Raw genomic sequence first — 27,584 nt, 5'->3', positions numbered from 1 at the left:
CGGCCGGATCCCGAGCCCCGCCGGGCGCCCCCGGGGCCAGGAGCCCCCGCCCGCGCCGCCGCCCCCGCCCGTGCCCGGCCCCTCGCGCTGCCCGGCCGCCCCGTCGCGCCCAGCGAGCCACCCGGCGGGGCGGGGGCGGTGTCTCCCCCACCCCCGCGATCACATGGTGACCCCCGGCAGCCAATGCAGTGGACGCTAGGACCCTGCGGGCCGCGGGCGCCGCGACTGCACCGGCGCCGCCGCATTATAAATACTTCTCCAAAATGCGGCGCAGCTCCCTGCGCGCGCCCCGGCCGCCCGCCGCCTCCGCCCCGCGCCCCTGAACCGCCGCCGCCGCCGCTGCTGCCGCCGCCGCCGCCGCCGCCGCCGCCGCCGCCGCCGCGGGTCCGAGGGCGCCGCGCCCTTGCCCTGGGCCCGGCCGTGCCCGCCGCCGCCCGGCCGCGTCCCCGCTGCCGCGCCGCCCGGCCGGGTGCATGCATTGTGGGCCTCCCGACATGGTCTGCGAGACGAAGATCGTGGCCGCCGAGGACCATGAGGCGCTGCCGGGGGCCAAGAAGGACGCGCTGCTCGCCGCCGCCGGCGCCATGTGGCCCCCGCTGCCCGCCGCGCCCGGGCCGGCCGCCGCGCCCCCCGCGCCCCCACCTGCCCCGGTGGCTCAGCCTCACGGCGGGGCGGGGGGCGCGGGGCCGCCGGGGGGGCGCGGCGTGTGCATCCGCGAGTTCCGTGCGGCCGAGCAGGAGGCGGCGCGCCGCATCTTCTACGACGGCATCATGGAGCGCATCCCTAACACGGCCTTCCGCGGCCTGCGGCAGCACCCGCGCGCGCAGCTGCTCTACGCCCTGCTGGCGGGTCAGTGCGCCGGGCCCCCGGCTGCCGCAGTCCCTCGGGCCGGCGCGGATCTCCCCCGCCCCGGCGTCCACGCGGACCCCGCGCCCGGCTCCCGGGGACCAGCCTGGGAAGCCTCCGCTTTCTGCCGCGCCGGGCCCCGCGCAGGGCTGGCCAGGGGCATGGGGATGGGCGCAGGGCCCCGAGCGGGCCGGAGCCGGGGAGGGTCCGGGGTCCGCACCTGCGTCCCCGCCGCGCATCCCCCCACCCCCACCGCCTCCCCTGTCCCCTCCTGGGCATCCTGGGTGGGGGCGGGTGCCAGGGCAGGTAGCGCCCGCCGCGGCTGGGCCCCGGCGAGTGCCTAAATATAATCTGCGGGCGGGGGAGGCCGCCTCCCGCTCGGTGCTAATTTATGAGGGGAAGACAGCCGGCGCCGCGGGGGGTGCGCGCGCCTGGCACAGCCGGGGCGGTCGCAGAGGGCGGCCCCTGCAGGGTCTTTGGGTGCCCTTCCCCTCGGAGCTTCCTGCCGGGGTGGGGGGTTCGCTCCCATTTTACAGATGAGGAGCCTGAGGCCGTGTGGGGAGGACGCGACTCCCCCAAGGTCATGGTAGCCGAAATGCGGCTGGAAGCAGTGTGGGGCCTCCCTGCCCTGTCCCTGCCCTCAGAACTCCCGGACGCTGTTCAGGAAGGGCTCTTGCTGGGGCTCTGGGAAGAGGGGGGCCTGGGGCCCGGCGCTGGAACGTGGGACCCCCCTCTCCCCCCTCCCCCTCCCCCTCCCCCGCGCGGGGCCTGGTCTGCGGGGCAGCTCCCTGGCAGGATCTGCCCACCTTGGCTTCAGTAGGCCAGCGTGAGCAGAGCTCTTCCCGGTCCGGCCATCCCGAGGGTGCCCTGCCGTGTTTGGAAGCTCAGAGAGCCGCCGAGGCTCGTTCCAGGCGGTGGGGGTGGGTGGGGTGGCTGTCTCTACCGCAGGAAGCTTGGAAATAGGGAGAAGTAGAAAGCACCCGAGATGACCCCGGCTCCTCCACCCGGAGCGCGGCCGGGCGCGGCGTCCCTAGCGGGCTTCGCCGGGGTGGTGTCTTCCGGGGCCTGGGGACCCCCGCCGCGCCGCTGACCCGCGCCCTCTGCCCGCAGCGCTGTGCTTCGCCGTGAGCCGCTCGCTGCTGCTGACGTGCCTGGTGCCGGCCGCGCTGCTGGGCCTGCGCTACTACTACAGCCGCAAGGTGATCCGCGCCTACCTGGAGTGCGCGCTGCACACGGACATGGCGGACATCGAGCAGTACTACATGAAGCCGCCTGGTGAGTCCCGCTCCTGCCCCTCCCCGACCTGCGCCCCAGACAGCCCTCGGGGGCACCCACTCCAGCAACCTCAGGGCAGGTCTGGCGAGGGCCAGCGTGGGTGGGCCTGGGCCGGGGCCCCTGTGACCTGAGCCTTCTGGGTGACCGAGGTCTCCGGTGTCAGCGGGGCTGGGGGAGGCAGAGCCGGCTCCTCCCGCCCGCTGAGTGACCTGAGCTGGCCCTGCGACGCAGTGGCTCCACCGTTCCCTGCTCTGGATGCATCTCCCTGGCGCCTGCTGTGGTGGGGCGAGGGCTGCTGGGCTCTGTGGGTCCCATCTGGTGTGCCTTGCGGGGCTGGGGTTGCCTGCAGTGCCAGGGCCCTGGGGGGAGAGGGCTTGTGTGGCAGGGGCCAGGGATCCTATTGGGGCACAGAGGATGGGGTGGGGGCAGGGGACCTGACCGTGAGCCTTGGCCTTCGCTTCTGGCCTGATCTCTGGGCTGCTTAGCTGGAGGGTTTTGTCCCAGCCCCTGTGGCCTTCTGTAGCTGGAGGAGCTGGGTCTGGGCTGTAGGGGGGCTGGGGGTTGCTCTCCACCCTCGGGCTGGCCCCCAGCCGCTGAGCCACACCGGTTCTCCATGCCGGATGCCGCAGGGGCGAAGACTCTGCTCTCTGGGGTAGGAGGCTCTCTGCGATCCTGGAGGGTGTGTAGGCCAATGAGAGGGACAGAGGGTGGCTCAAAGGGTTGGGCAGGGTCTGTCAGGAGCCCAGTCAGTGTCAGGGGAGGGACAGTGTCTGGCATCAATGGCTGCCATGCTCCACCCCCGCCCCACGGCCTTGGCGCCTGCTGCTCTCCTTGACCCTTTCCTAAACCCAAACAGAGCATCTGAGCAGCCCCTGAGTCCTGGCCAACCTCTGCTTGGGAGTGGAAACGGGCCACGAGGAAGCAGAGGCCACAGCAACAAAGGGGGCTCTGGTGGGCACACGGGGCATGGCCCTGCTCCCTCTGGGCCGTGGCCTCCCTGGTGTGAGGGAGTGGAGGGGTAGCTGGCAGGGCTGCAGGAACACCCCACGAGGGCAGAGGCTGGATAGCTGCTGACGGCCCATGCTGGATTCCTGGGAGCTGCTTGTGCACGTGGGGAAACCGAGTCCTGGGAGGAGTGAGGTGTGCCCAGGGTCACATGGTGCTGGGGTTGCTACTCCTGGGATGGCCCTGACCTCTGGTCTTGCCTGGGTGGGTAGAGGCAGAACCCCTGGGTGGTTGGCAGGCCAGCTGGTGGGAGGGGTACTGGTCCAGGATCCTCTCCTTGGAGGTGGAGAGGCTGTGTGGGTAGGGAGATGGGAGGTTGGGTGTGGGAGACCCCAGGGGCTCCAGGACGGGGGGCCGAGGAGGGGCAGCCCCCCTGGGAACCCTGGAGCTGCACGGAGCTTGGAGGGTCCAGCTGCTCGGGGCTGTGGCGCTGGCAGCGGTGCCCGGTGGCTCCCCCCTGGGCTGCTTCTCCTTGAAAGGCCCTCAGTACCCCCTCAGCCACTTGCCAGGCCTCAGCATCCAGCACTGAAGGAGACAAGAGGTCCTGCTCATGGAGCCAGCAGGCTGATGGCTGTGCAGAGGGGCAATGGGGAGGGATGGGAGGGCTTCCCGGGGCTCGGGGCAGGTGCAGAGCCTCCTTGAGGAGGAGGCTGGAGGGGCCACAGGCAGGCTGTGTGGCCCTCCACTGGCCAACCCCTTGGTCTTCAGAGAGGTCTCTGGGTGCCACCTCTGCCTTTGGCTGCTGGAGGTGGCTGGGCTTCCCCTGTGGCCGGTGCCTGCAGGTTCCCTCCCACAACCACCCCCACCTGCCCCTGCACCTCTCCTCCTCCCCTGCCGGTTCCCCTCCCCCGTGACCACCACCTCCTGGCTTCATGCCTGACTTGAGCCAAGAATTGGGCCGTGCTGTGGATGGGGTGGTGGCCTGGCCACTTGGCCCACTGCCAGGAGAGTCCGGGGCCAGAGGGGCCATCCCCTGTCCCCCACATGGATTTATAGGAAAGCTCCTCCTGGGCTGCAAGGAGCCTTCTGGATGCACTTTGCTGACCCCTGCCCTTCGCAGCTGTTTGGTGTGGGTGTTGGAGTTTGCCGTGATGGCCTGGGTGACTCTGGGTGGCCAGGAGCCACAGCAGCTTGGCTGTACCATGGCCTGTTCAGGGTGGCCCGGGCCATGGAGGCATTTGGTCTGGGAGTAGCTGGGCAGGTCAGGGGCCTGACTGGGCAAACCCTGCCTCAGCTCTTAGTCTCAGAGGAGGGACTCAGGCCTTTGACCTCCACTCTGAGCAACGCAGCCTCCAGGCTTGAGTGGGTTCTGGCTGTTGGCCTTTTGGGTAACAGGTATTGGGCTGGCTTTCTCCCTTGGCTCCAGCAGAGCTGGTAGCTAGGCCCCAGGGGCTGCCGGGATTGGGTGTCCCACTGCCCTGGCTTGGTGTCCGGCTGGAGGGGGCAGTGCCAAGGGGACCCCTACAAGCCCCTGGCCCTGTCTCACCCCAGAGGTGGAGGGGTCTCCCCAGCCTTCCTCACCGGGTATCCCTGACCGCCCTGTCCCCTGCAGGCTCCTGCTTCTGGGTGGCCGTGCTGGATGGCAACGTGGTGGGCATTGTGGCCGCGCGGGCCCACGAGGAGGACAACACGGTGGAGCTGCTGCGGATGTCTGTGGACTCACGTTTCCGAGGCAAGGGCATCGCCAAGGCGCTGGGCCGGAAGGTGCTGGAGTTCGCCGTGGTGCACAACTACTCCGCGGTGGTGCTGGGCACGACGGCCGTCAAGGTGGCCGCCCACAAGCTCTACGAGTCGCTGGGCTTCAGACACATGGGCGCCAGTGACCACTACGTGCTGCCTGGCATGACCCTCTCGCTGGCTGAGCGCCTCTTCTTCCAGGTCCGCTACCACCGCTACCGCCTGCAGCTGCGCGAGGAGTGACCGCCACCGCTCACCCGCCCGCCCCCCCGGCCGCCCTGTCCGCCTTGCCCGCCTGCCCGCCGCCCGGCGCGGCCCGCTTTCCGACGCTGACTTGGCGTTTGTGTTGGGTTTCCCCTTTTCAACATCCTGCGGTTGTCTGGCTGGTTCCCGGGGGGTGCGGGGCTGTTGCTCTTCGGGGACACTTTGGTGGGGGTGGGTTGTTTGTCGCCACAGCCCCTCGCCCTTCCCCACCTGCCCGGGCGGCTTGCCACCTGAAGAGTGGCATCTTGGACCACCGCGGCTGTCCACGACGCTGCCCTGCCCGCCGCCACTGGGGAAGGCCCAGCCTTGCTCACCAAGCACAGAACCTCTGCAACAGAGCCCGGGGCCAGGCTCCGGCCCCGCCTGCGGCCCCAGCGCCACTGCCCGTGGAGGCCCCGGCTGGCCACGGCGCTGCTTTGCTCCGCGCATGCCGAGGGTGTGGCCCGGCTGAGCATGCCGCATGCACACAGCCCCGCCCTGCTGCCCTGCCCAGACTGGACCCGGAGACCCGGGCTGGTGAGCGCCCCTGTCCCCGGCCCCGAGCTGGCCATGGGAGGGCCTGCCCCTGCCCCTGCCCCTGCCCCTGCCCCCACCCCCTGGAGGGCCTGGTCTGCCCTGCGCCGCCCGGCTCTGTCCACGCCTGCTTTGCTCTGACGTCCTCGTTTTCTCTGGCTCCGGCTCCTCCCCTGCCTGGGCTGGGCTGACTGGTGTCATCACCCAGGTGGCTCCCATGGCGTCCGTGGCACAGCCGGGGTGGGGGTCCATGGGACCTCTCTCCCCAGTGCCCACTGGTTCGCGGTGGCCTCTCCCAGACGTCCCCGGGGACCTCCTGCCTCTGGCTGACGGTCCACCTTGTGAATCTTACCAGCCCAGGCTGCTGCCAACAGCGCCCAGCCTACAGCTTCTCCCAGCCTGAAACCAACCCATTTTCTAATAAGTTATTTAGACAGAATAGCACTCTGCATGACTTTAATTCTTGGGACAAAACGGTAGTTTGTACCCTAAGACACAGTTTCTGGCCCAGTGTGATGGGGGTGGGTGGCCGGGTGGGTGGAGCATTTTGCTGTTGGAACCCTGGAGGGAAACCCTGATTGGGTGTCATTTCCCGCCATGGAGCACGCCTCCCAGCCCCGGCCTGCAGGGTGGGCAGGGTGGGGGGCAAGGGAGTCCGCAGCCTCCAGGAGGAGGGGCAGGGTGCTGCCTTGGGCTGGGTGGGAAGAGGGGTGGCCGCCTTGGCTCCCGCTGGCCATGCTCCTGGTCTCTCCTTCCTGAGGTCACAGGCAGGGGCTGCCCTGGACGGGGTGGGGGGGGGTGGCCTGGAAGGGGAGACAGAGGCGGAGGGTGGCACAGGCTGCACATTCAGCCTAGAGGTGCACCTGGCTTTGGTGGCAGGAGAAGAATAAACACTTGCCCAGATCCCTTTGTGTGGGGAATTGGGGAGGGGTCGTGGCAGGCAGGGTGGGCCATGGAACTGGGTCCCGGGCACCAAGGCCACGTGCAGGGCCATGGAGGGATGGTCCTCACGAGGCGCTTCAGAAGCGAGCAAGCGGACGGAGAAGCCCTGCGTCCAAGGGCCTTTTGTCCTATTAGCAATTGAGGTGTGCAGAGCACTGTACAAACCCCACTCCCCTGTACATTCCTCCCTGGAGGTGCCCGGACCCCGCTCGGGGATGAGAGTTTTGTAGACTGTACAGAAATCGGCACCCTATTTTCTTGCAGCTCAGATTTTGTTAATCTGGAATATACAGACAGACGTAAAGTGTTTTAGCAAAATGGAAACAAACAGTTGTGCCTTTTTCCTCTTTTGGTTTGGTTTGGGTTTGGCTTGGGGCTGGTCCCAGTTGGTGCGGGGCATGCTGGGGGCAGGAGGGGCAGGGCGGGCCAGGTGGAGTCAGGTCTTGGGGGTGTCGTGTTGGGGTGCCGCCAGCTTCCCTTGGTCCTGTGCCTTTGGAGCCTCGGGCTCCTGGGGTGCAGGGTGCTTGGGGGTGGCTGTTAGAGCCCACCGACGCCAGGGCGGGGCCTGGAGGCCCAGGGACTGCCAGTGTCCCCTTTATACTGATCCTAGCAGATCCCCTTCCTGGGGGTTCTGAGAGTCCTGGGCAGTGTGGCCTTCTCCCATTCTGGTGGCACCTGTGCCCATGAGTGACCTCTTCCCTGGCTGCACTGCCCTGTGGGTGGTGGGACGCTTGGCCTTTCTTTGTTGCTGCCAGGACTTGGTAGAGATGGCAGGAAGGGTGTGCGGGGTGGTTGTGTGCAGAACCCTGCCGCCCCTGAGGTGAGCGGAGTCACTGGTGTGCCTGCCAGGCTGGGGCGGAGCTGCCCGGAACCCTCGCCAGGCCAATGTGTAGCTTGGTGGGGCCCTTGAAGGCCACTGGGCGACAGGTGTATCCTCCCCCCCGGGCTGGAGGCCGGGTGCACTGGTGGGTGGGCCTGCCCTGGCCCGCCTCATCCCTCCAGCCTAGGATCTCACTGCTCTGCACATGTGCACTGACGTGAATTTTATACGTTTGTAGAAACTCTGATGTAACTTCTTCTACCTCTGAAGCGCCCTCCTGGGCCCTGCTGTCACGTGGCTGGTGCAGCTTCCCTGAGTGCTGGCCCCCTGTCCGCTCCGCATGGGCACCCACCACTCAGACTCTGCGTGGTGAGGCCCGGGGAAAGCCAGGCTGGGGCCTGGCACTGCCCAAGCGCCTGGGGCTCCTGGGATTTCTGTGTGTTTGGAAGCCTCTGTTTTTGGAGTGGGGGGCGTGGAAGGCAGGAGGGGCTGACAGTGCCCGGGGCCAGAGCTGGGCGAAGGAGGACATGCAGTGCAGGCCTGACGAGAGGCACCGGGCAAGTGAGGGCTGAGGCGCCTCGGGATGCCCCGCACTGCCCAGAGCCACGGGTCTTGCTGTGCCGGGGGTGGGGTGGCCCCGGGCAGCTGCCACTGCCCAGGTGTGAGTCGCTGCAGACCTGGCCCCTGAGAGTGGGAGGCCTGCTTGTGCTGAAGCTGCGGTCTGGCCCCCGGAAGGGCTCCTGAGCTTAGGGAGTTGAGCCCCGCAGCCATGGCGGCATCTCCTTCTCCTTCCTCCACCTCATGCCCAGCCTTGCTTCCAGCTGGTGTCATGCCTTGGGGCTGGGCAGCAGCTGAGAAGCTGCCCCCGGAGGGAGGGGCCGAGGGCTGGGTCAGTCTGGCCTGAGGGGTGGATGGCTGGCCCTGGGGGAAAGCTGGGCCTGGGAGGCCCTGTGGACAGCAGGCCTGAGGCCACGAGGTCCTAGGGCCACCCCTCTCCTGCTCTGGGTGTCCTTCTCAAAGATGGCAGAAGGCTGCAGGCCCTAGAGGGGACGGGCTGGGGATGCTCTGAGCTTCCTGGCTGTGTGGCAGGTGCTGAGGAAGCTCTGTGGGCCATAAGGACCTGGCTCCCCTCTGAGAGGCCCGCCTGCCCCAGGGCACCTAGGGCTGTGCCTGTGGCCTGAGGCCAGGAACTTGGGTTCCTGGGCTCTGCTGGCGCCTGGGCTTTGTGGGGGCCAAAGGTGGTTGCCCCGCCAGGCAGGGGGCTGTGTGGGCCCTCGTGGGGCCACCTTCCTGTCAGTGCCCGAGGGATGGTGGGACAGTTGCCCCTGCGCCGAGGGAGCCCACTGCCATCCCCCATGGGCTGGCACTGCAGCCGCGCACCCTGTATTGCCTGCTGACTTTCTTGTGTCTGTTTGGAAGCTGCTTCTGTTTGGCCACAGGCCTGTGTTCCCGGGCTGATGGCCACACAGCTGACACTTGGGGTTTGAGTTCCAGACTTGGCAGACCCTGGGATCCGCTTACTCCTCGGCGCCACGGCTGCTGTGCTTCCAGAGGTGGCACGATGCCTCCCGGGGCCACAGCGGGGTGAAGGAGGGCGAGCCGGACATACCATTGTTGGATGTATTTTTTTTAAAACAGCAATAATTAGCCATTTTAAAGGAGGGGTGTAGCTGTGTGCGTGCATGTGCACGTGTTTGAGCATGTGTGTGTGTGCAAGTGGGTTCTTGGATATGTGTAGTGTGAGCATGTGTGCATGTGTGAGTGCGTGCATGTGTGAGCGTGTGCACGTGTGAGTGCATGTTGTAGGTGCATAAGCATGTACACACGTGAGCATACATGTGCATGTGAGTACGTGTGTACAGGTGTACATGTGCATTTATTGTGTACATGCGTGAGCATGTGTATGGATGTAGGGTGTGTGTGCACATGCGTGAGTGTACATGTGTTTGTGTCTTGGGTATGCATAAGCATGCACGTGTATATGAATGTCCATGTGTATGCATGAGCACGTATGCATGTGTGATGCACATGTTCTTGTGTACTTCTCTGGGGGCACATATGTATGAATGTATGAGTGCATATGTATGCATATGGTGTACATGTGTGTACTTGTGTGTGTGTGGGCATGTATGCGTATGAGTACTTGTCTGTGGCTGGTGTATGGGTGAGCATGCACAGGTGTATGGATGTATATGTGAGCTGTACATGTAGAGTGTACATGTGTGTTGCATGAGCATGCATGTGTGTGAGTGCCTGTGTGTGTACTTGCATATATGTGGCTGTGCAGGTACCCGGCGGTGGTGGGCTGGCAGTGCCTGGGGAAGCAGATCCTGCCCACGGCTTCCCTGCTGGGCCCCTGGCCCCGGCCCGAGCCTCCCTGGCCCCTCTTGCCCCTCAGTGGGGCAGGGCCTGGGTGGAGGGCCTGGGCAGCTCCAGGGCAGGTCCAGGGAGGCCAGGCTTGGGGAGCACAGGGGGTGGGGTTCACCTGCTGCTGTTTGTTCCCGAAACTGTACTGTGAGCCCACAGCGGGGGCAGATTGTTCTGAGGCCCCAGATGTGCCAAAACAGCCCCCAGAGTGGGGGCGAGTGAGTTCTGAGGAGAGGGGCTGCGGGGGCCTGGGGTGGGTGTGCGCCCCTCCCCTGAATGGCCCCCAATGCTGCTGTTTTTCAATAAAACCAGAGTTGAAGGCACCTGGCTCCCGTGCTCTCTTGAGGCGCTTCCTGCCCACTGTGTGGCAGGGCTGGCTTTCAGGGATGTGGGCCCCCACCCTTGGTTGCCCAGTTTGGCCCCCGTCGCCTCCCTCTTCTCCCCTGGCCACCCCCTTTCCCCACCTCGGCTCCCCTACACCTGGCCAGGCTGCCCTGCAGCCAGCACTGCCCCCTGGAGGGAGTGTAATCTAGGAGGTGGGGCAGGGGGGCTTGGTGGCCCCATGGGCTGAGGCCCCTCCCCCAGCAGGCACCCAGCCGGGTGGGCTCTGCCCATTCACTCTCAGGCCTGGGATCCCCCTGAGCAGCTCCTGGGCCCTGCCCTCCCCCAGCTCTGTGCTTGGCCCTGGGCACTCTAACTCCTGGCAGAGAGCTTGTCCCCCAGCCCTTGCCCCCGCCCCATTTTTGCCACCCCAATGGGACCAGGCCCTGCTGCCCTGTCCTCCTGGGTCTGGGGTTCCCAGTTCCAGTGGTTATGTCGGCCCTTGCCCTGGCAGCCCTGGTGCCTGCCTGCCTGGCCCCTCGGAGGAACAGCAGTGCTGAGGGAGGGTGTGAGGCGAGTGGGCATTAGAGCCCACCAGGATGGGGGTGGACCCCCAGAGTCTGTGAGGGAGGATACCAGGTCTGGGGTCCAGGCCGAGGGTGCTGCAGCTCAGGGCTGTGGTGGGGAGCAGGGTGTTGGGGGGAGTCTCACAGACAGACATGGGGTGGACACAGATCCCTGCCCTGGCAGGTCCCCGTCAGGATGCCAGTCTTTTTTGGCAGAGGAACTCCTGGAGTCTGGGGGTCCCCCAGCTCCACAGCCCGGTCCCCTGGGCCGCTTTCCTGGTAGGGTTTCCTTGGCCCGGCTTCTGCCTTTCCCACCCTCCCAACCCGTGCTGCCAGGCCCTCCAGCCAGGACCCTGAAGGAACCCCAGGCTGCGAGTATCTTTCCAATGGCAAGGGGTTACGAACAGCAAAGCCCATAGGGGACATCCCACTGAAACTGCGGCAGGATGGAGGCCTGGGTGCGGTGGGTACATCAAGGCCTGGCGGGGCCTGTTTGGGCTCAGAGTGCTGCCCAGGAATGCAGGCAGGGGCAGCACTGTGCTGGCAGGAGGGCCCAGCAGTGGCTACAGGCAGCTCCCTGGATCACTGGGACGTCCCATCACACTGGGAGCAGGCCCGGCCACGCAGGACCCACACACATGGGAGGCGGTGAAAATGTTTTTGAAGCCAGGAGAAAATCAGGCCGTCTCGGCCAGAGTGGGTGTCCTCTTCCTGGGGAGAAACCAAATGCTTCCTTGAGCCACAGTATGGGCATCTGGCTCCCCCAGGGGGCAGGAAGCACCAAGAGGGGTGAGGCTGGTGTGGCATAGCAGCAGGACTGTGATCTGGACCCAGCTGTCCCTGCCTCCCCAGCACCGCACACGCTGTCAGGCAAATGCTGCCTAATTGAAGGGAAGAAGGAACAGACTTCCAGCACCCGCAGACCACAGCAGCAAGGTCCTGACCAATTCATTGTGATGACCCAGGTCACCCAGAAAAGATGAGCCATGTTCAATGGGCACAGGCAAGCCGCGTGGGTGACACAGCCACCATTTGAAAGAGGGCAGGGTGGCACACACGGTGGTGGGAGCCCACTGCTCAAACCCACAGCACCATCTGCACCCCATATACTCACCCCCCGCCGGCCTCCTGCAGTGGCACCAGGTGTCCCCACGAGCAGCCAGCACCTTGATGGTGAGCCTGAGTGCTGGCCGCTCAGTAGGTGGCAGCCAGAGGTGACAACTCTGAAGGGTGCAGGGGGCCCTGTGCCCCACTTGAAGGGGCGCTCTTGGAGCCCAGACCCAGACCCGGGTAAGGAAGTACATGGGAGGGGCTGAGGTACCGGGGTGGGGGGTGGCCTGAAAGCAGGACCCCGGGAGCACATTTCCAGGGGCCACCACAGAGACAGGGAACCATGGTACAGGGTGAGGATGCGGCTGAAATCCTGGCTGGCGCGCTTTTGAGCCCTGTGACCTTTTGGTGCCTCAGTTTCCTCACATGCAAAGGGGCGATGGTATTGGTGCCTCTGTCGCAGCCTGCTGTGAGGTGGAGGCGAGTCACAGGTGTCCTGCTGGGCTGGCAGTGAGGCCACTGTGCATGAGGGAAGGCAGAGGGGCACGTGGGACGGGAAGAGTCTAGAGGGGCTGCTTGGAGCACTGGCTGTCTCAGGGGAGCCAGCCTGTTTGCAGCCACTGGTCACTAGCCTGCAGGAGGCTCATGGGAGAGACCTTGTGGCCTGAGAGCATATGATCCCAGATGCCCGCGGGTCCTCGGTGGCCCCTAGGCTGCATCCATGGCGAAGGCCTGCAGTGGGTGGGCAGGTCTTCTCATAGAGGGGCCCCTCCGGTCCTCCTGAGGCATCAGTCGGGAACACAAGCTCCAGGGGCCTCAGTGCCTGCGGGGAGGCTGTGTTCTCTCCATCTCAGTACAGGGCTGCACGCTGGGCTGTCCTGGGAGGACGGTGCATGCCCTGGGCCATGGCTTCCTAAAGCGAAGGGAGCCAGCAGGGGGTGACACCATAGGGCATCAGAGCTGGTGGCTTCTTGGACACCTGCCAGGGGGGAGCAGCTGCTGAGCCATGAGGGAGCCCCCTCCCCTGGAATCCATGGGAGAGGGAGCCGGGAGTGCCTATACACTCTGGAGTGTCTGGCCCAGACCCAGCCTGGGTCACTCCCAACTGGGGGCACTCAGCCCTGCCCCAGCCAAGTGGCTGGGGATTGTGGACGGGGCACTTCCCACTCACAGGAAGAATTCACTCAGACAAGGATGAGGAGGGCTTTGTACAGGCATTTACTCCAGGGGATGACGGGCCATCCCAGCCCCAAAGGGTTAATGCGTCCTGGGGCGTACAGAGCTGGTGACCTTGGGGAAGGCCACACAATGGACTGTTGGAAACCAGTTCTCTCCTCCCACTGTTGCCTGGGGCTACAGACAAAATGAAGGCGAAAAATGCGGGGCTGGGGGGTGGGTGCTGACAGGGGCCCCGGGGGTAGCCAGGCTGTTGCTGGGAGACTCAGTGCGACATGGGCCTGGCGGAGGGCCCCAGGCCTCCTGCAGTGGCACCAGGTGTCCCCATGAGCGGCCGACACTCAGGCTCACCTTGAGGGGTACCTGCAGGTGGCAGCCAGAGGTGAGCCCCAGGCCTGGGCCAGCCACCCCCAGCCACCTCCCAGACCCCACACAGGGGGACAGGGCCTACAGCACACAGGTGCACACATCCAGACACATGATCAGACAGCCACACGCACACATGTGCATACACATGCACACTCACCACACTCGCCCAATAACAGGCTTATGCCACATCCACCTCCCAGTCACGACACCTCCATCTTGGCGGAGGTTCCCCCCCCTGCCAGGGCCTCTGTGCCAGTGGGTAGGCTACGGCCGGTAGACAAGGTGCCCTTGGGCAGGTGGGTGTGTCCTGGGGCATCCTGTGCTTGCCCCTCAGGGTCCTGCCCCAGGAGGATTGGTGGCTCCTAGAGGCCAGGAGAGCCCTCCCGGGGGTCCCTGACCTTGAGTGGACCAAACCTTCACAGCTCTTGACAGGGAGGGAGGGGTCCAACCCTGGCTGCCGTCCCTGTTCACTGAAGTGAGCGGAGTCGGGTGGGGCTTCCCGGGCTTCAGGGACCGCCCAGCCTCCACTGCTGTGCCTGCTGTGGAGTGGCCATCTCCGGGCCAAGGCCATCTCGGGGCTGGGGCTGCACCCTTTGGCCTGGCTCTTCTGCCCTGGGAGTGCTGGCCTCCCCTCACCCTGGGCTCCGGGAGACTGGGCAGGGTTAGGTGTCCCCTCACCTGAAGCCGCAGCTCCAATGCCTGCACCTGTTCCAAGGACTCCATGGTCCTCCTGACGAGAGCTAGAGTGCGGAAGAGAGAGGAGGCCCGGCTGTTCTCTTGGCCTTGGGGCCTGGGAGCCGAAGACAAGAGAACGCTCAGGCCCGAGTCCTGCCCCAGCCCCTGAGCCCCCTTGTTTCCTGTGTCCACTCGGTCACCTGAACCAGCTGTGGGACCTTAATGCCCACAAGCAGCCCCTGAGTGCCCAGCCCCTGAGGCTGAGTCCAGCTCCCCCTGGCCCTGTCCACAGTCCAGGATGCCTCTCGCAGGCCCCTTGGCCCTCACTGCAGCCACTCCTCCTGGCCTGGCCCACCACGCTGCACTGGCCCTCACCCCTACCCCTCCGGCTCTGCTCACCCCAGCTGGGGGCTGTGGGGTGGGGCAGGCGTCATGCCAGCTCTGTTCCAGAGCCACTGGGGCTGGGAGGATGGGGGAGACACAGGGAGCCCCCACCAGCCAGAGCCACCAGGCACACAAGAACCCCCCATTCCCACTACTGCCCAGTGAAGTTTGAGGCAACAGTGGCTTTGTGCCATGGGCAGGCTGGCCCCGTTGTGGGGGCCTGGATCACCATGCAGCAGTGGGGCTCAGAGCCCTACGAAAGGGAAGGCCTGGGCAGGGGCCGTGGGCGGGACCCGCAAGCTCAGGCTTTCTCAGGGCTTGCTCTGAACCCTCGAGCCCCTGGATAAACCATTCGTTCAGTCCTTTTGTGCTGTGTCACACCGCAATGCAAAGATGGCGGCAGGAGCCCCAAGCCGTGGTGGGCGCCACCTTACTTTCCAGCCCTAATGGCCCCAGCAGAGCGAGGGTCTCCCTGGGGACCTGTCCCTGGTGTGTTCTGATCAGGGCCAGCGGCCACTCAAGCTCTGTGGCCCTCAATGTCTTCTGTGCAGGAGCTGGTCACTGTCTGCAGGGAGCTGTCGGCCAGCAAGCAGGTGGGCACACGGCCCACGTGCATGGTGGGGAGCCCTGCAGAAGCACCTGGGCCTCCCTGGGGACCTTCTTATGGGGGCAAGGCTGGAGAGCCAGCCCAGGCCAAGCTGGACCGTTGGCTCCTCATGCTGGCTGGGGCTACCCTGAGTGTGCAGAGAACTGGTCCCTCTTCTGTGCCTGGTGGGGTGGTGCTGTTGACTGAGCACGTGATCCCAAGCAACTGCTGCTCAGAGAGGGGCAGCAAGCGTGGGACTGAGTTGGCACTCAGCTGGGGTGCTCCCTGTGGGACCCTCAGGAGGGCAGGCAGGGCAGAGATGCTGGGCGCTACACGCCGCCTGGGAGACATGACCTGACCCCCAGCCCTTCAGGGATGGTGCAGGCCCCACCTGACCCCCAGTTCCCCAGGCCCTGCAGTCCCTGGCCCCGAGTGCTCCTGAGAAAGCAGTGCACAGGCTGCAGCCTGCCTCAGGAGCTGCCAGGCCAGCTGGAGGAAGCTGCTCCCGGGAACAAGGCCGTTTGAGAACGTTTTCTTTCCTTTTTTAACCTACAGCTGAGCACACGTTATACTTGTTAAATGGTCACGTAAGATGGGTGTGTTTTCAAATGAGTGGCTGGACACAGTTTTCAAGTGGCAGAGCCCTGCTTTAGGATGGAGCAGGCTGGGTGGGCCCCACGGATGGGAGCCTCACACCCCTAAGAGTAAGGCCTGGAGAGGGTGGGGTCAGGAGGGCATGATGACCATCACTTGAGAGTTGGTGCCTGAAGCTTCCAGCCCTGACGCCCCCGTGCCTCTTCTCCCAACGCGTGAAGCTGCTCTGGCTGTTTACAGACCTGGCCTGGAGAACTGGGGGCACAGGTCCACATGGGCACCTGCTCTCACCTCTCCCCTGTGAGGCCAGAACGGGAGCCTCCATGGGACCAATGGCTGGGTGCTGTGGGGAGGTCCTGGCCCTCCCAAGGGAGAGAGAAAGAACCCCTTGGGCTGACCGCTGGCGGTGATTCTGCCTGAGCTCACTCATCTATGGGCCGTGTAGCTCAGCAGAGAGGGGTGGCCTGTGGGACAGGATGGGACCCAGGCCTGAAGTCTGTGCTGAGCCTAGGGGGCCTCAGTGACTCCAACACCCCAACAAGAACACCTGCTGCCAGCTCCGCAGCCCCCAGTCAGCCCAGGTGGCCCCAGTGCCCACTCCCCATCTTTCTAGACTCCCAAGACATAGAGGCCTTGGGCCTCAGACAAAGCAGCCTTGGGTGTCTGCAGCTGCTGTCCGGACTTCCAGTCAGCTAGAACACTTGGAGCTCTCTGAGGGGCTGGTGGCCCAGGGTGGAGCCCACTTGGGCCTTTCAAGGGTCCCCAAACCCAGGCTGGCCCCTATGCCTGCCAGGACCCAGGTGACACAGCAGCATGAGGTGGGGCAGGGGCCACAAAAGGGAAGACAGCTGGGGGGCTTTCCTGGGCTGTGCCCATGGGGCATGGAGCCTCCTCTTAGCTGTCTGTGACGTCCAAGCAACCCTGTGTTGCCCCAGGCTACCTGCACACTCCGGGATCTGCGGATCTTCCACTTCAAATAGCAGCTCATCATGGATCTGGGCCACCAGCCTGGCAGGGAGGGAAGGAGTCACCCTGGGAGGCCAGGACTGTGAGGGGGGGGCTCAGGGGCGCATGCAGAGGGGGGGCCCATCCCCAAGGTTTCTGAAAGGTGGTTCTGGCACTGCGGCCCAAGAGGATGTGGTTCCGTGAGGCATGGGGAGGACCCAGCCCATGGGCACCACGGCCTGAGGTCACCCACTGTCACCAGGACAGCTCTGGGGAGCTGGGAGAAGGGGCAATAGGGAGACAGGCTGGTTGGAAGTGACTGGTCAGCTGTGAGGAAGCAGGTGGCACAACCAGCAGGAGGGGCTGTGTCCGCCCCACGCAGGTTGGTCCCATCTGAAGTCCGGCCAGGGCTGGAAAAACAGCCCCTCGTGAACTGTTATGGGGGCCCTGACATGGGCCAAGCCTCGAACAACATCACAGGTTCTTGCGCCCTCAGGGCTTCTCGGAGACCTCGCTTTGGTGAGCATCCAGACAGCCCCAGCCAGGCTCCAGCCAAGCCCCACCCTTCCCCAGCCTCCTTCATGGAGCCCCTCAGGTGCCCCTCCCAGGGCGTCAGCAGGGAGAGCAAGTGGAACCTGAGTGGAGGAGATTCAGGGGAAATGCACTGCCAGGGGCAGGTCGCTGGGGCGGAGCTTACAGATTCAAGTGCAAGTGCAAGCATGCACAGGCGGATGGGTCACGGCTCCGGGCGATCATCTCTTAAGGGCCCGCGTCACGCTGGCCACACAGACCCCGCCGGGGCTGGATTCGGCCAGGGCGCTGCAGCTTCACATGCTCCTTGGAAATGGGTGACACACACCTTGGACAGATGATGCCTCAAATCTTGGTGATGTGAGACCTCTGCTGAGGCCTGCTGCCCCCAGACCTACTGCCAGCCTCTCCTGTGGGGTGGACACAGGCAGCTCACCTTGTGCCCTCGGGAGGGGACGTGCGGTGTGGGTAACTCACAGGATGAGCTGCTGGGAAGGATGGGGTGTCAGCGGGTCCCACACACTCTATCCTCTGTGTGACCTTGGCTCTGTCTCCTGGATCGAGCCTTCAGGGGCAGGGGTCATGTCCTATCTTCGCCCCTGCTGCCTGTCCTTGGCTGGCACAGACGGGCACAGTGGGCCCAGGGCCCTAGGGAGCTGGGCTGCATGGGAGCCCTCGCCAGGCAGTAGTCACGGGCATGTGACGGAGAGCCCCAGCTGGGATGAGGGGCAGCCTTCAAGCCCCAGGGTACAGGTGGGCTGTGCTGGCACTTTCCACAGGGGATGTGGACTTTGCAACAGAGATTTCCGGTGATCTGCCCCAATCTGCCCTTCCTCTCTTTCTTCATGTTGGCCCCTTTGTTGCTGGGTGGGGTGGAGATGGGGCTGTGTCCTCAGCTACAAAGGACATTTCCCAGGCTGTCTCTCAGGCAGGGTGGCCCAGGACTGCATTCCCTTCAACGTCCAAGGAGGCTATTTTTTTTTTTTTTTTCCCTTAGCAGGGAGCGAGGTAAGGAGTGGGATGGAAAAGGAGACTCCAGGAAAGCTCCTAAAAGGGAAGGCTCTTCAAAGGGCTGACTGTAAAGGGCTGCCAGGGGCAGATGCTCTTCTGACCGCCACTACTTTCTCCTTTTGCCTGCAAGGTGTGAGGGCTGGAGCAGCAACCTCCATCATAGCACCAGGAGGGAATGGCCAGGGAGCCAGAGGGACTTTGGTCCTGCTGCTTTGAGCCTCTGAAACAAAGCAACCACTGTTCTCTGGACTTCTCATGATGGGAGAAAAATCTGCTTTCTGGAGTCTGAGCTGCCGTAGCTTGGGCCTGTGTCCCTGATGACCAAGTGCGCGTCCTTCTGGGTGTACATCCACAGGACACTACGTGGGCCCAGACAGCAGTACAGTGGTGCTCACACCCTCAAGCAGGCTGCCCCCAGGGAGGGGGAGGTGGGCCTATGCTTTATGTGCAGCCTCTGGCTAGGGGCCGTGGGCACTGCCCTTCCAGAAGTCAGAGAGGAGACAGAGCCCCAGGCTGTCAGCACCAGCAAGCTTGTCTTAAACTAACTTCAAGGCCTCGGGCAGAAGTCTTTGTCTCCCAAGAGGACTTACTTTTCAAATGGGCAGAAACCTCAGAAAAGGCACTTGTAACTTTTTCCAGATTTAGCAGAAGCAGTTTTCACACTTCTTGAAATTACATTGTGAAATTCTGAGCTGCTGGTGTGGCAGAAACCTAAGAATAGGTGTAGTTGTCAGTCACTCACACATCATTCTTGCAGCCACTGAGACATGACCGTGCTTCTAACTGGGAAATGGGGCACAGGTGAAAGAAGAAGGACGTCTGTCGTCGTCTCCGTGTGGGGTGGATGAATGCAGGGCCTTGGATCCTGTTGTGTTCCGGAAGGGACTGGACCTCTGGTGCAACTTCTCATCCCTGTCCCTGAGAGGGGTCGGCCACAGAGCTGCCGTGTTCTGCATCTGGATGGCCTGAGATCACTGCACCAGTAGGAGAATGTTCCAGAAGAGCCTCACCGCGTTGCCTGTCTGGAGCCTGCAGGGGCAGCTCCCTTGCAAGGGATGGCCCCAGCCCTGCTGAACTGCTCTGTGGACTCATCCTGAGAGTGGGCGCATGGTGGCCTCATGCAGACCCGCCTTGAGAAGGCCCATGGGAGGGACCGTCACAGCACTGACACGTTCTGAAACCCAGGAAGGCCTTTTCATAAAGGGCCTGCATCAGAAGAGACAGACAGGACAGCCGAGCCATGGCACAGAGGCCTATGAACACTGGCCACCGGCCTCCTGCTCTGAGCCCGACCTCTCTGGTCTTTTTAGGATCTGCAGCAAGAGGCACGAATGAACGCCATTTCCCTGTCACAGGGACTGCAGGTGGTGAATGCGTACCGTCCTGTGGCCCCAGCCCACCTGGGCAGACCCTTGGGGTGGCCAGATGAATCTTCTTCTTCTTTTTTTTTTTTTTTGTTAGACAGAGTCTCGCTGTCGCCCAGGCTGGAGTGCAGTGGTGCGATCTCGGCTCACTGCAACCTCCACCTCCTGGGTTCATGCGATCCTCCTGCCTCAGCCTCCTGAGTAGCTGGGATTACAGGTGTGCGCCACCACACCTGGCTAATTTTTGTATTTTTAGTAGAGACGACGTTTGCCATGTTGGCCAGGTTGGTCTCAAACTCCTGACCTCAGGTGATCCACCCACCTGGGCCTCCCAAAGTGCTGGGATTACAGGCGTGAGCCACCGTGCCCAGCCAAGAGTGAATCTTCGAATGCCCCACTCCTGCCTCCTGACCACTTCAGTTACTGCAGAAAGCAGCACTGAGAGCCCACAGCCCAGTGAAGCTGTAAGCAGAACCCCTGGGGCAGTGCTTAGACCCCGTGGCTGGGGCAGCGCTTAGACCCTGTGGCTGGGGCAGCGCTCAGACCCCGTGGCTGGGGCAGCGCTCAGACCCCGTGGCTGGGGCAGCGCTCAGACCCCGTGGCTGGGGCAGCGCTCAGACCCCGTGGCTGGGGCAGCGCTTAGACCCCGTGGCTGGGGCGGGGCTTAGACCCTGTGGCTGGGGCGGGGCTTAGACCCCGTGAGGTCTCAGGTACCCTCCCTCTCTGGGATGACAGCCTGAGCTTCGGCCTGCTTCTGGGCTTCTTTTTCCTGAAGGTTTTGGGTGATTGTGGGCCAGAGGAAGTACCTAGAGGGGCTGCAAGGGGAGGAGCCAGCTGGGATTCGGTGGACTTAGGGACTACCCCCTCCTCTCCGTTGCTGGGCGTCACACCTTGGCCTGGGCAGGGCCATTGCTGGGGACACAGTTCTGCACAAAGTCGCAGAAATCATTGGAAGGGCACAGGCTTGAAAGCCACAGTGACAGGAGGGAGTTCGTGAAGACATCAGGAGGCCACTTTTAAAGAGAGATGAGGGATCTCTGATAAGGCAAAAAATCATGCCTTGAGAATGTAAAATAACATCAAAAGCCAAGAGAAAGTTGTAAAAGCTCAGATGGAAAAGAGCGGCCACCTGTAGGCAGGACCCACAACCCAAAGGCAGGGGCGTGCACACTGGGGAGGCCTGAGCCACATCTTCTAGAAGCCTCTGCCTCAGCCCACCCTGGGCTCCCCTCCTGGATGCATCTGCAGTGGCAGGTGCACCCTGGTCTGCAGAGGCTGCCCCCACGGGACTGGCGCCAAGAGCTTGAGGGCTCTTAGGGTGGGGGTAGGAAAACGTTCATGGTACGTCACAGGGCGAGAGGCCCTTCGAGGGCTGACACTGCGGGGGGCTGGGGCAGGTTAGCTCCCAGAAGGGGCTCCGGGACTCCTGAGGGGATCCCGCACAAGGAGAATGAGGAGAGGAGGTGTCTGGGTCACCACTTGCAGCACCCCCAGGCCTTGGCTGGCAAGGGGGAGGTGGCTGGGCGAGGGTTGCTTGTCCCCTGGCCACCCACACTCTTGAGGTATGTGCCCTGGGGGAATAACTGAGGCAGGAACAGAGGCCTGAGACAGCTGTGTCCTGGGGGGCAGCCACAGCAGAGCCCCCACCACCAAGGCACGTCTGAATGTTGGCTCTGGGCTCGGGGCTGCAGCCAGAGCTGGACGTGGGGCACACTGCCTGGCATTGGTGGCAGCAGCAGGTAGGAGTGGGGGCAGTTTGGAGTCCCCAGGGTCCTGCTCAAGGGGCTGAGGGGTTCGCCTGCCTCTGGGGTGGGCAGCCCCAAGGGGTGCCCCTGTGCTGTGCAGACACCCTGAGGAGGAGGGGTCTAGGGGAGACAGCATTTCTGTCTGGAGAGGCCTCATCTGCGCCCCACACGGGTGGATGGATAGTTGTTGTCTGCATGCCTGCTGTGAGTAGCTCCCAGGGCGTTCCACGGGCTGAGAGCCTCGGGAGGGGATGGGGGCCCGATAAACAGATGGTAAGCAGTCAGAATCGTGAGCCCCCAGGGGGTCTTCCCACAGAACACTAACCCTCCCATCCAAACCCTGGGAGACCACCACCCACTGACCTGGCTGTCAAGGTGCCGGAAGCAGCCACTGCAGTGAAGACATGGATCATGGCCAGCTTGCAGAGGTCAGCAGCGGAGCCTATGGGGCACGTGGGTGCTGTCTTGAGGTCCCATGGCATGCAGTTCATGGTGCACTCAGCATTTTGCACCATCGCCACAGCTCTCATGGTGCCTCCACACAGAGGTGCTGGCTCTGAGCTGTCTGAGTGCCAGGGCCACAGACGACTGCAGGCAGACACTTCGTCCTTGCTCCTCCCGCCCTCTTGCTTCTGCAGCGCACCTGGGTTTTGGGTGCCTTATTCCCGGAGGCCTCACCCCTGCCAGGCATGCATAGGGAGGATGGAAGGGCCTAGGCCAAGTGCCAAGGAACTGAGCTCCAGGTCTGCTAAACCCTTGAAGCCTCAGTTTCCCACCGCAGAGATATGGGGAACCGTAATGCCTGGGCCCAGCTCTTGCGGGAATCATCCTAGCTACAAAGATGACCATGTCCCGTCACGCCCCATAACAGTAACTGCCAGGCAGGACATGGGTAGTGTAAGCTCCTGCAAGGAGGTTTGTGATGAGCAGGAAATACCACAACAGTGATCGGTGGGTGCCACCCAGCCCTGCAGCTGCTAAAACCCAAGAAGCAAATGGACACAGAACTACAGGTAAAAGGCTTCTGGTACCTTGCACCACGAAGTTCACTGCCTGTCGCTCTGCTTGTGCCCGGAGTTGCTGGTCATGAGCGTGAATCCTTGGCAGGGGTCTCCTTCTGCCCATGATGGACACCACATAGCCTGAGTCACACACAGCAAAAGCAGATGAGGGACAGAAACAGGCACCACAGCAGGTGCAGCTCCCTCGGGCCAGGTCCAGAGGCCCCAGAGGGACAGCCGCACTGCAGTGCAGACTCCGAGCCTCTCCTGGGCCCTTCGGGTCTATCGCGGGGGCAAGTGGGCTCTGCAGTGGGAAAATGAGGGTCTGCTGCTGGGCACTCTGCGCTTTTTTTTTTTTTTTTTTTGAGACAGAGTGAGACTCTGTCACCTAGGCTGGAGTGCAGTGGTGCGATCTCGGCTCACTGCAGCCTCCTCCTTCTGGGTTTAAGCAATTCTCCTGCCTCAGCCTCCTGAGTAGCTGGGATTACAAGCACCTGCCACCATGCCCAGCTAATTTTTTGCATTTGTAGTAGAGATGGGGTTCCACCAAGTTGGCCAGGCTGGTCTTGAACTCCTGACCTCAGGTGATCCACCTGCCTCAGCCTCCAAAGCGCTGAGATTACAGTGGGGAGCCACTGCCCCTGGCCACACTCTGCACTCTCAGCTCTGCACTCTCCTGGTTTCCAGCTGCACCTGGATCTCACATAGGACGAGGGAGGGCAGCTTTTGCAAAGCCATGTGGGGGCCTTGGGCCCAGGAGTAACTCTGGACTGTGTGGGATGGAGGAGAAAGTGGTCAGCCCACATCCTCAAGGAGGAGGATGAGTCAGGTCCAGACTCTGCACTGGGCAGATCCAATCTTGAGTGGCCTGAAGTGTATGCAATTTGGGGGCTCTTTTAAAGAAAATGAACACAAACACACTGTGTTAGCTGACTATATTCCTGACCAGTGAGGACTTCTGCTTTAACTAGATGTGGGTGGGAAATAAATCCTCCACTTGTGACTGAGGATGAGAAGAATTTCCCACATCTATAATAATCATGAAAGTGACAAGGGATTGAGTACCTACTACATGCCAGGCAATATACAAGATTCTTAAGAGGGACTGGCAGTGAGGACACGAGAGATCTTCTGCTCTGACTTGGTCCCTTTCAGCTCCTGGTGCTTTGTCGGTCTAGTGACTTTTGACCGGATGCTGGGCATTGTGAATTTTATGTTGTTGAATGCTGGGGTGTGCTGTCTTCCTTTTGAGGGTGTTTTGGCAGGCTTAAGTTACTTGTCAATCATCTTGATCCTTTTGAGGTTTGCTTCTAAGCTCTGTTAGAGTGGATTTGGAATAGCCGTAATCTAGGGCTAGTCTAGAGCTGCCTCTGAAGTGTGGCCCTTCTGAGGCCTCTGCTGAATATCCCAGGTGTCTAACAAGGACTCTCTGTTCTGGATGGTCAGAACTCAAACATCTCCTAGTGCCACGTGAGCTCTGGAATCATCCAGATTACTGCTCCCAGCAGTTTTTGTGCCGAGTCCTGCAGTGTTTCACTCAATGTATGCATATCTTAGTGTTCAAAAACAGACACAAGGGGGAACTCCTTGAAGATTTACAAAGCACTCTCTCTCTCTAGCTCCCTCCTCTCTGACACTCTGGCTTGCAAAATCCAGCTGCATCTGCCTCCCAAGTCTGGATCCATGTCTCCTCCACTCATCGAGACCACTCTGCAGTCTGCTTGGCTCCCCCTCCACACGTGGGCTGTGCCTCCAGACACCGGGCATTCTTAGGACTCAGCTCATTTGCCTCTTTTCTTTCAGAGACAAGAGTAATACGCTACCCACTATCTAGTGTTGGAAACGGCTGCTCCAGATATTTTGCCCGGTTTTCTGGTTCTTCATGGTGGGTGCAAACCCTGAAGCCAGTGACTCCCTTGTGGCCTAAGGCAGAGGTCTCCTGACTCCATACATTTCAAACCTCATTTCTCCTCCACCCAGTGCTTCCAGTGCCAGTGCCTGTAGCTCCTGTTCATACTCGAGATGCCCTCCGGCCCTGGCCCTTTGTGGTGATGCTCGCATGGCACCAGTGCTCCTGGAAGCCACTCCTGTGCCAGGATGGCTAGCACGACACCACACAGAGAGAAAGCCGGGGGCCACAGGAACACTGGCAGGAAAATCCGCATTAAGTGAGCTGCCAGCTCAACTGGCTGCGGCCCCACTGATGCCACCTGGCATAGAAAGGTGTGTGGTGGAGAAAGAGTGGTGGAGGCAGCAGTCCTAGCCGAATGAAGCTGAAACACTTTGCTTTTGACATGTTTACAAAATGTAGAAGGACATGAGCACATTGCAGGGCCTCTCCCAGGGCCTTGGGACGGCCAGCACGAGTGAGTCTGCTCCAGCCGGGGCAGCCAAGTGCCCTGTGGAGAGCACTGACCCCTGAGGGCTGTGGCCAGAGGGGCATCTGAGATCCCAGCTGGCTCCTGAGCTTTTGATGCTTCCTTGACATCTCTTACCTGCCATTCTCTCTCCACCCCTCCTCAGTTACTGTATGAATGCCTGCATGCTTCTAGACTATTCTCAGGGGTGGCTTTGACTGCATCTCAAATCTCTTTCCCACATCGTGACTGGAATCATTTTTGAAGGACAAAGCTCGGGTTCTTTCTCTGTGGAGTGTCATGCATGGTCTGGGCTTACCCAGCCCTCCCTGTTCTCTGGCCCACCTGCCCATGCTGGCACTCCTCCTGGCCCTGTCTCTGCTCAGGTCGCCAGTTCCATGAGGTGGAGGCTGGCACAGCTCCCTTGGGGCCTCTGCTGCGGCTCTGTTCCTCTCACGCCTGGACGCCACCTTCCTGTCCTCGTCTGGATGCTTATGGGTTTACCATGTCCCCCAAGGACTGTAAGCTCCATGGGAGCAAGTGGCTTGTGTCTCAGGCGCTGTGGAGGCTCCCCTTCTGGGCTAGCGTGGGCTGTGGCACAGATGCTGCCCACCTGCCTGTCTGCTGTCAGACCAACAAGGAGCCTGTAGCAGGGCTGCCCGGAGCTCACGGGGCTTGGGCATGGGCCCCAGAGTGAAAAGTCATCAACAAGTCACTGGGAGAGGCTCACGGAGAGGGTCCACAAGGCTGCCACACAGACACTGCCGGCACCCAGAGGAAACAGGCCACAGCATCTAAGATGCTGGTCCTGCTGAGGCCAACTCTCCGGCTGATTTCCTCACTCACAGTGAGTGCTGAGTGCCGTGAGTGCTCTTCCTGTGCCTGTCATTCATCCTCCTCTTTGTTGTTTATTTCATTAATTTCTGCTGTCCCACTGATTTCTTCCCTTTTTTCCCTGCTGCTCTTTTCCAGATTTCTTGTGTAGCACACAACTCATTTATGCCCACAACCTCCTCTTTCTTTAAGAAATACTCCTTTAAAATATTCCTTTACTTCTAAGTGAGGCGTCAGCTTAGCCACATCCCAGTTTGTGATGAGATACTTTTACTGTAATTTATTTCTAATATTTTTTGTCATTTTATTAGGATTTCTTTTTTTAATCCTAAATTATCAGGAGTATAATCAATTTCCAAATAGGTAGGTGGGAGGATGGCTACATATACTCAGACATACATGTATGAAACCACCTTTTCATTGCACTGTGGTCACAGACTATGTCATACTTGATATTCTTTGAAATTTGTTTGGGTTTCCTTCGTGACCTGATTGTGGTGATATTTGTAAATATTCCAGTGCTTTTCATAAGAACCCATGTTTTCCCTTTCCAGGTGCAGGCTTGTATCTGTTTTTACCTATCTGCCCATCCACCATCTAGTCACTCAAGTTTGTTCACTGTGTTGCTTCAAGCCGCCCAGACTCTTGTCCCTTCTTGTGTGGAACCTTCAGCCCTATTTGTTCAACAAGAGCTGAGGATTCACCCAGGCCCCCAAAACAACCTCAGGACCCAGGGCCCGCCCGCACACCAACCACGCAGCTGTCCCCCCATCCTCCCACAGAGGGTGGGCAGGGAGCAGGGAGCTCTGGTTGTGGCCAACTCACCTGTCTGGTGACACTGGGCAATAGCTGCTCGGGCAAAGTCCTTGATTTTCTTGTACTTCTGCAAAAAACTCTCCAAAAACTGGGCAGCTTCCTGAACAGGAATTCCAAGGCAAGCAGCAAGCCGCTCCTTCCCTGTCAGTCAGAGAGACACATGTCAAAGCCTCACTCACACCAGCCATGACTGTGTGCATGGGCTCAGTGAGTCAGGTCCAGCTGGCAGCACTGGTCTTTTCTGATGAGTTGGGATGGAGTTGGCATTGGCTTTACAAGCCGGGTGCTAGGTGCCAATCAATCAGGACTGGGGCCTGTGAAACATGTATTTATTCAGTGATACTGACTCAGTGCCTGCCAGGAGTTTCAGGTGATGTGGTGATGAAGTAGACACGGTCCCTCCTCCCAGTGCGGCCAGTGGGAGACCCAGTTCCAGAACTGCGGAGGTTAGAGTGGGGCACAGAGGAAAAGAGGAAGGGGAAGTTCCATGGCCAAAGCACGAGAAAATGGTGCTCAGGAGTTCAGTATTTTGTTCTAGAAGATGCAGGTGATCTTGTGACGCTGCTGGTAGAAATGTCTCTGGTTGGGGCCAGGCATGGTGGCTCATGCCTATAATCCCAGCACTTTAGGAGGCTGAGGCAGGTGGATCACTTGAGGCCAGGAGTTCAAGATCAGCCTGGGCAACAAGTGAGGCCTAGTTTCTATTTATTAACAAGAAAAGAAAAGAAAAGAAAAAAAGGACTTTGGCTGGGCAGTGGCTGAGTTCCACAAGCATGTGAGCAGGTTCAATGACCACAGAAGCCTGGGTCTGGGCCCAGTCCCATCAGGAGGTTCTGTGTGGCACTAGGGATGTTGCCTGACCCACAGTAAAGCCCGTTTCTTCACTGTATATTAGGAACAAGAGCCCTATCCCCAGCTGGGAGCCCCATTAGCTAAGGCATGGGAAGCTCTAAACAGTGCGTGGTTCCTACTTGGTACTCAATATACACTCATTCCCTCCCATTTTCCTCCAGAAGAGAATAATAATGTAAGTAGAGAATGAGGAATCCATGAGGACATCACCCCTTGCTTGACAGTGGGATCCCAGGGAAGGCCTTGGCCCTGGGGAGTGCTGTATCCTTGGAAGGAACCCCAGGGAGACAAGCAGCCTGAGGACCTGCCTTCCTGGGGGAGCATGCCTGGGACCAGCAGTGGTCTTGGCTGTCCTCTGTGATAGGTAAACTCTGGGGTTGTACTAGAGGGTGCTCCAGGGACCTTTGGACAGGATGGTGCAGAAATATGGCCTGGGGGTGAATGTGTGGGGTCTGTGAAGACCAGGGAAGAACCCTCTGGAGGAATGGGACCAACCGGCCTCTCTGATCCAGCTCTCCTTTCAGCCAGGCCACTCCTGGCCCTGGCCAGCTGATGGCGCAGCAGCTCTGGACAGAGAATATTCAAGTCTTAGGAGAGTGAAGGGGCAGGTGTTTGCTTCCACTGCTTTGCCAGCAAGAGTGGGAAGGTCTGGGGTGCCCTGTTCTCCCAAAGTTTATCCCGGCAGAGAGGGATAAAGT

General features: G+C 61.5%; 2 protein-coding genes across 2 annotated transcripts in view; one reads left to right on the top strand and one right to left on the bottom strand.

Annotated features, from left to right (window-relative positions):
• The first annotated feature begins 281 nt into the window (after nt 1-281).
• On the top strand, nt 282-10,032 carry NAT8L (N-acetyltransferase 8 like). Its single transcript, XM_030801190.1, has 3 exons — nt 282-849; nt 1,957-2,121; nt 4,679-10,032. The coding sequence occupies exons 1-3, from the start codon at nt 474-476 to the stop codon at nt 5,044-5,046; spliced, it is 909 nt and encodes a 302-aa protein (XP_030657050.1). The 5' UTR covers nt 282-473; the 3' UTR covers nt 5,047-10,032.
• A 2,813-nt stretch (nt 10,033-12,845) lies between these two features.
• The window catches only part of POLN (DNA polymerase nu), a 164,344-nt gene continuing 149,605 nt past the window's right edge, over nt 12,846-27,584 (bottom strand). The window contains exons 19-24 of the mRNA XM_030801238.1: nt 26,044-26,175; nt 22,058-22,168; nt 21,390-21,468; nt 16,371-16,438; nt 13,870-13,931; nt 12,846-13,185 (exon numbers count right to left, since the gene is read on the bottom strand). Of these exons, the coding sequence (XP_030657098.1) occupies nt 13,000-13,185; nt 13,870-13,931; nt 16,371-16,438; nt 21,390-21,468; nt 22,058-22,168; nt 26,044-26,175 (638 nt within the window). The 3' untranslated portion in view covers nt 12,846-12,999. The remainder of the gene's footprint in view (nt 13,186-13,869; nt 13,932-16,370; nt 16,439-21,389; nt 21,469-22,057; nt 22,169-26,043; nt 26,176-27,584) is intronic.

The sequence above is a fragment of the Nomascus leucogenys genome, chromosome 20 (assembly GCF_006542625.1).
Source record: "Nomascus leucogenys isolate Asia chromosome 20, Asia_NLE_v1, whole genome shotgun sequence".
Lineage (NCBI taxonomy): Eukaryota > Metazoa > Chordata > Mammalia > Primates > Hylobatidae > Nomascus > Nomascus leucogenys.
This window is presented reverse-complemented; position numbering and strand designations above follow the sequence as displayed.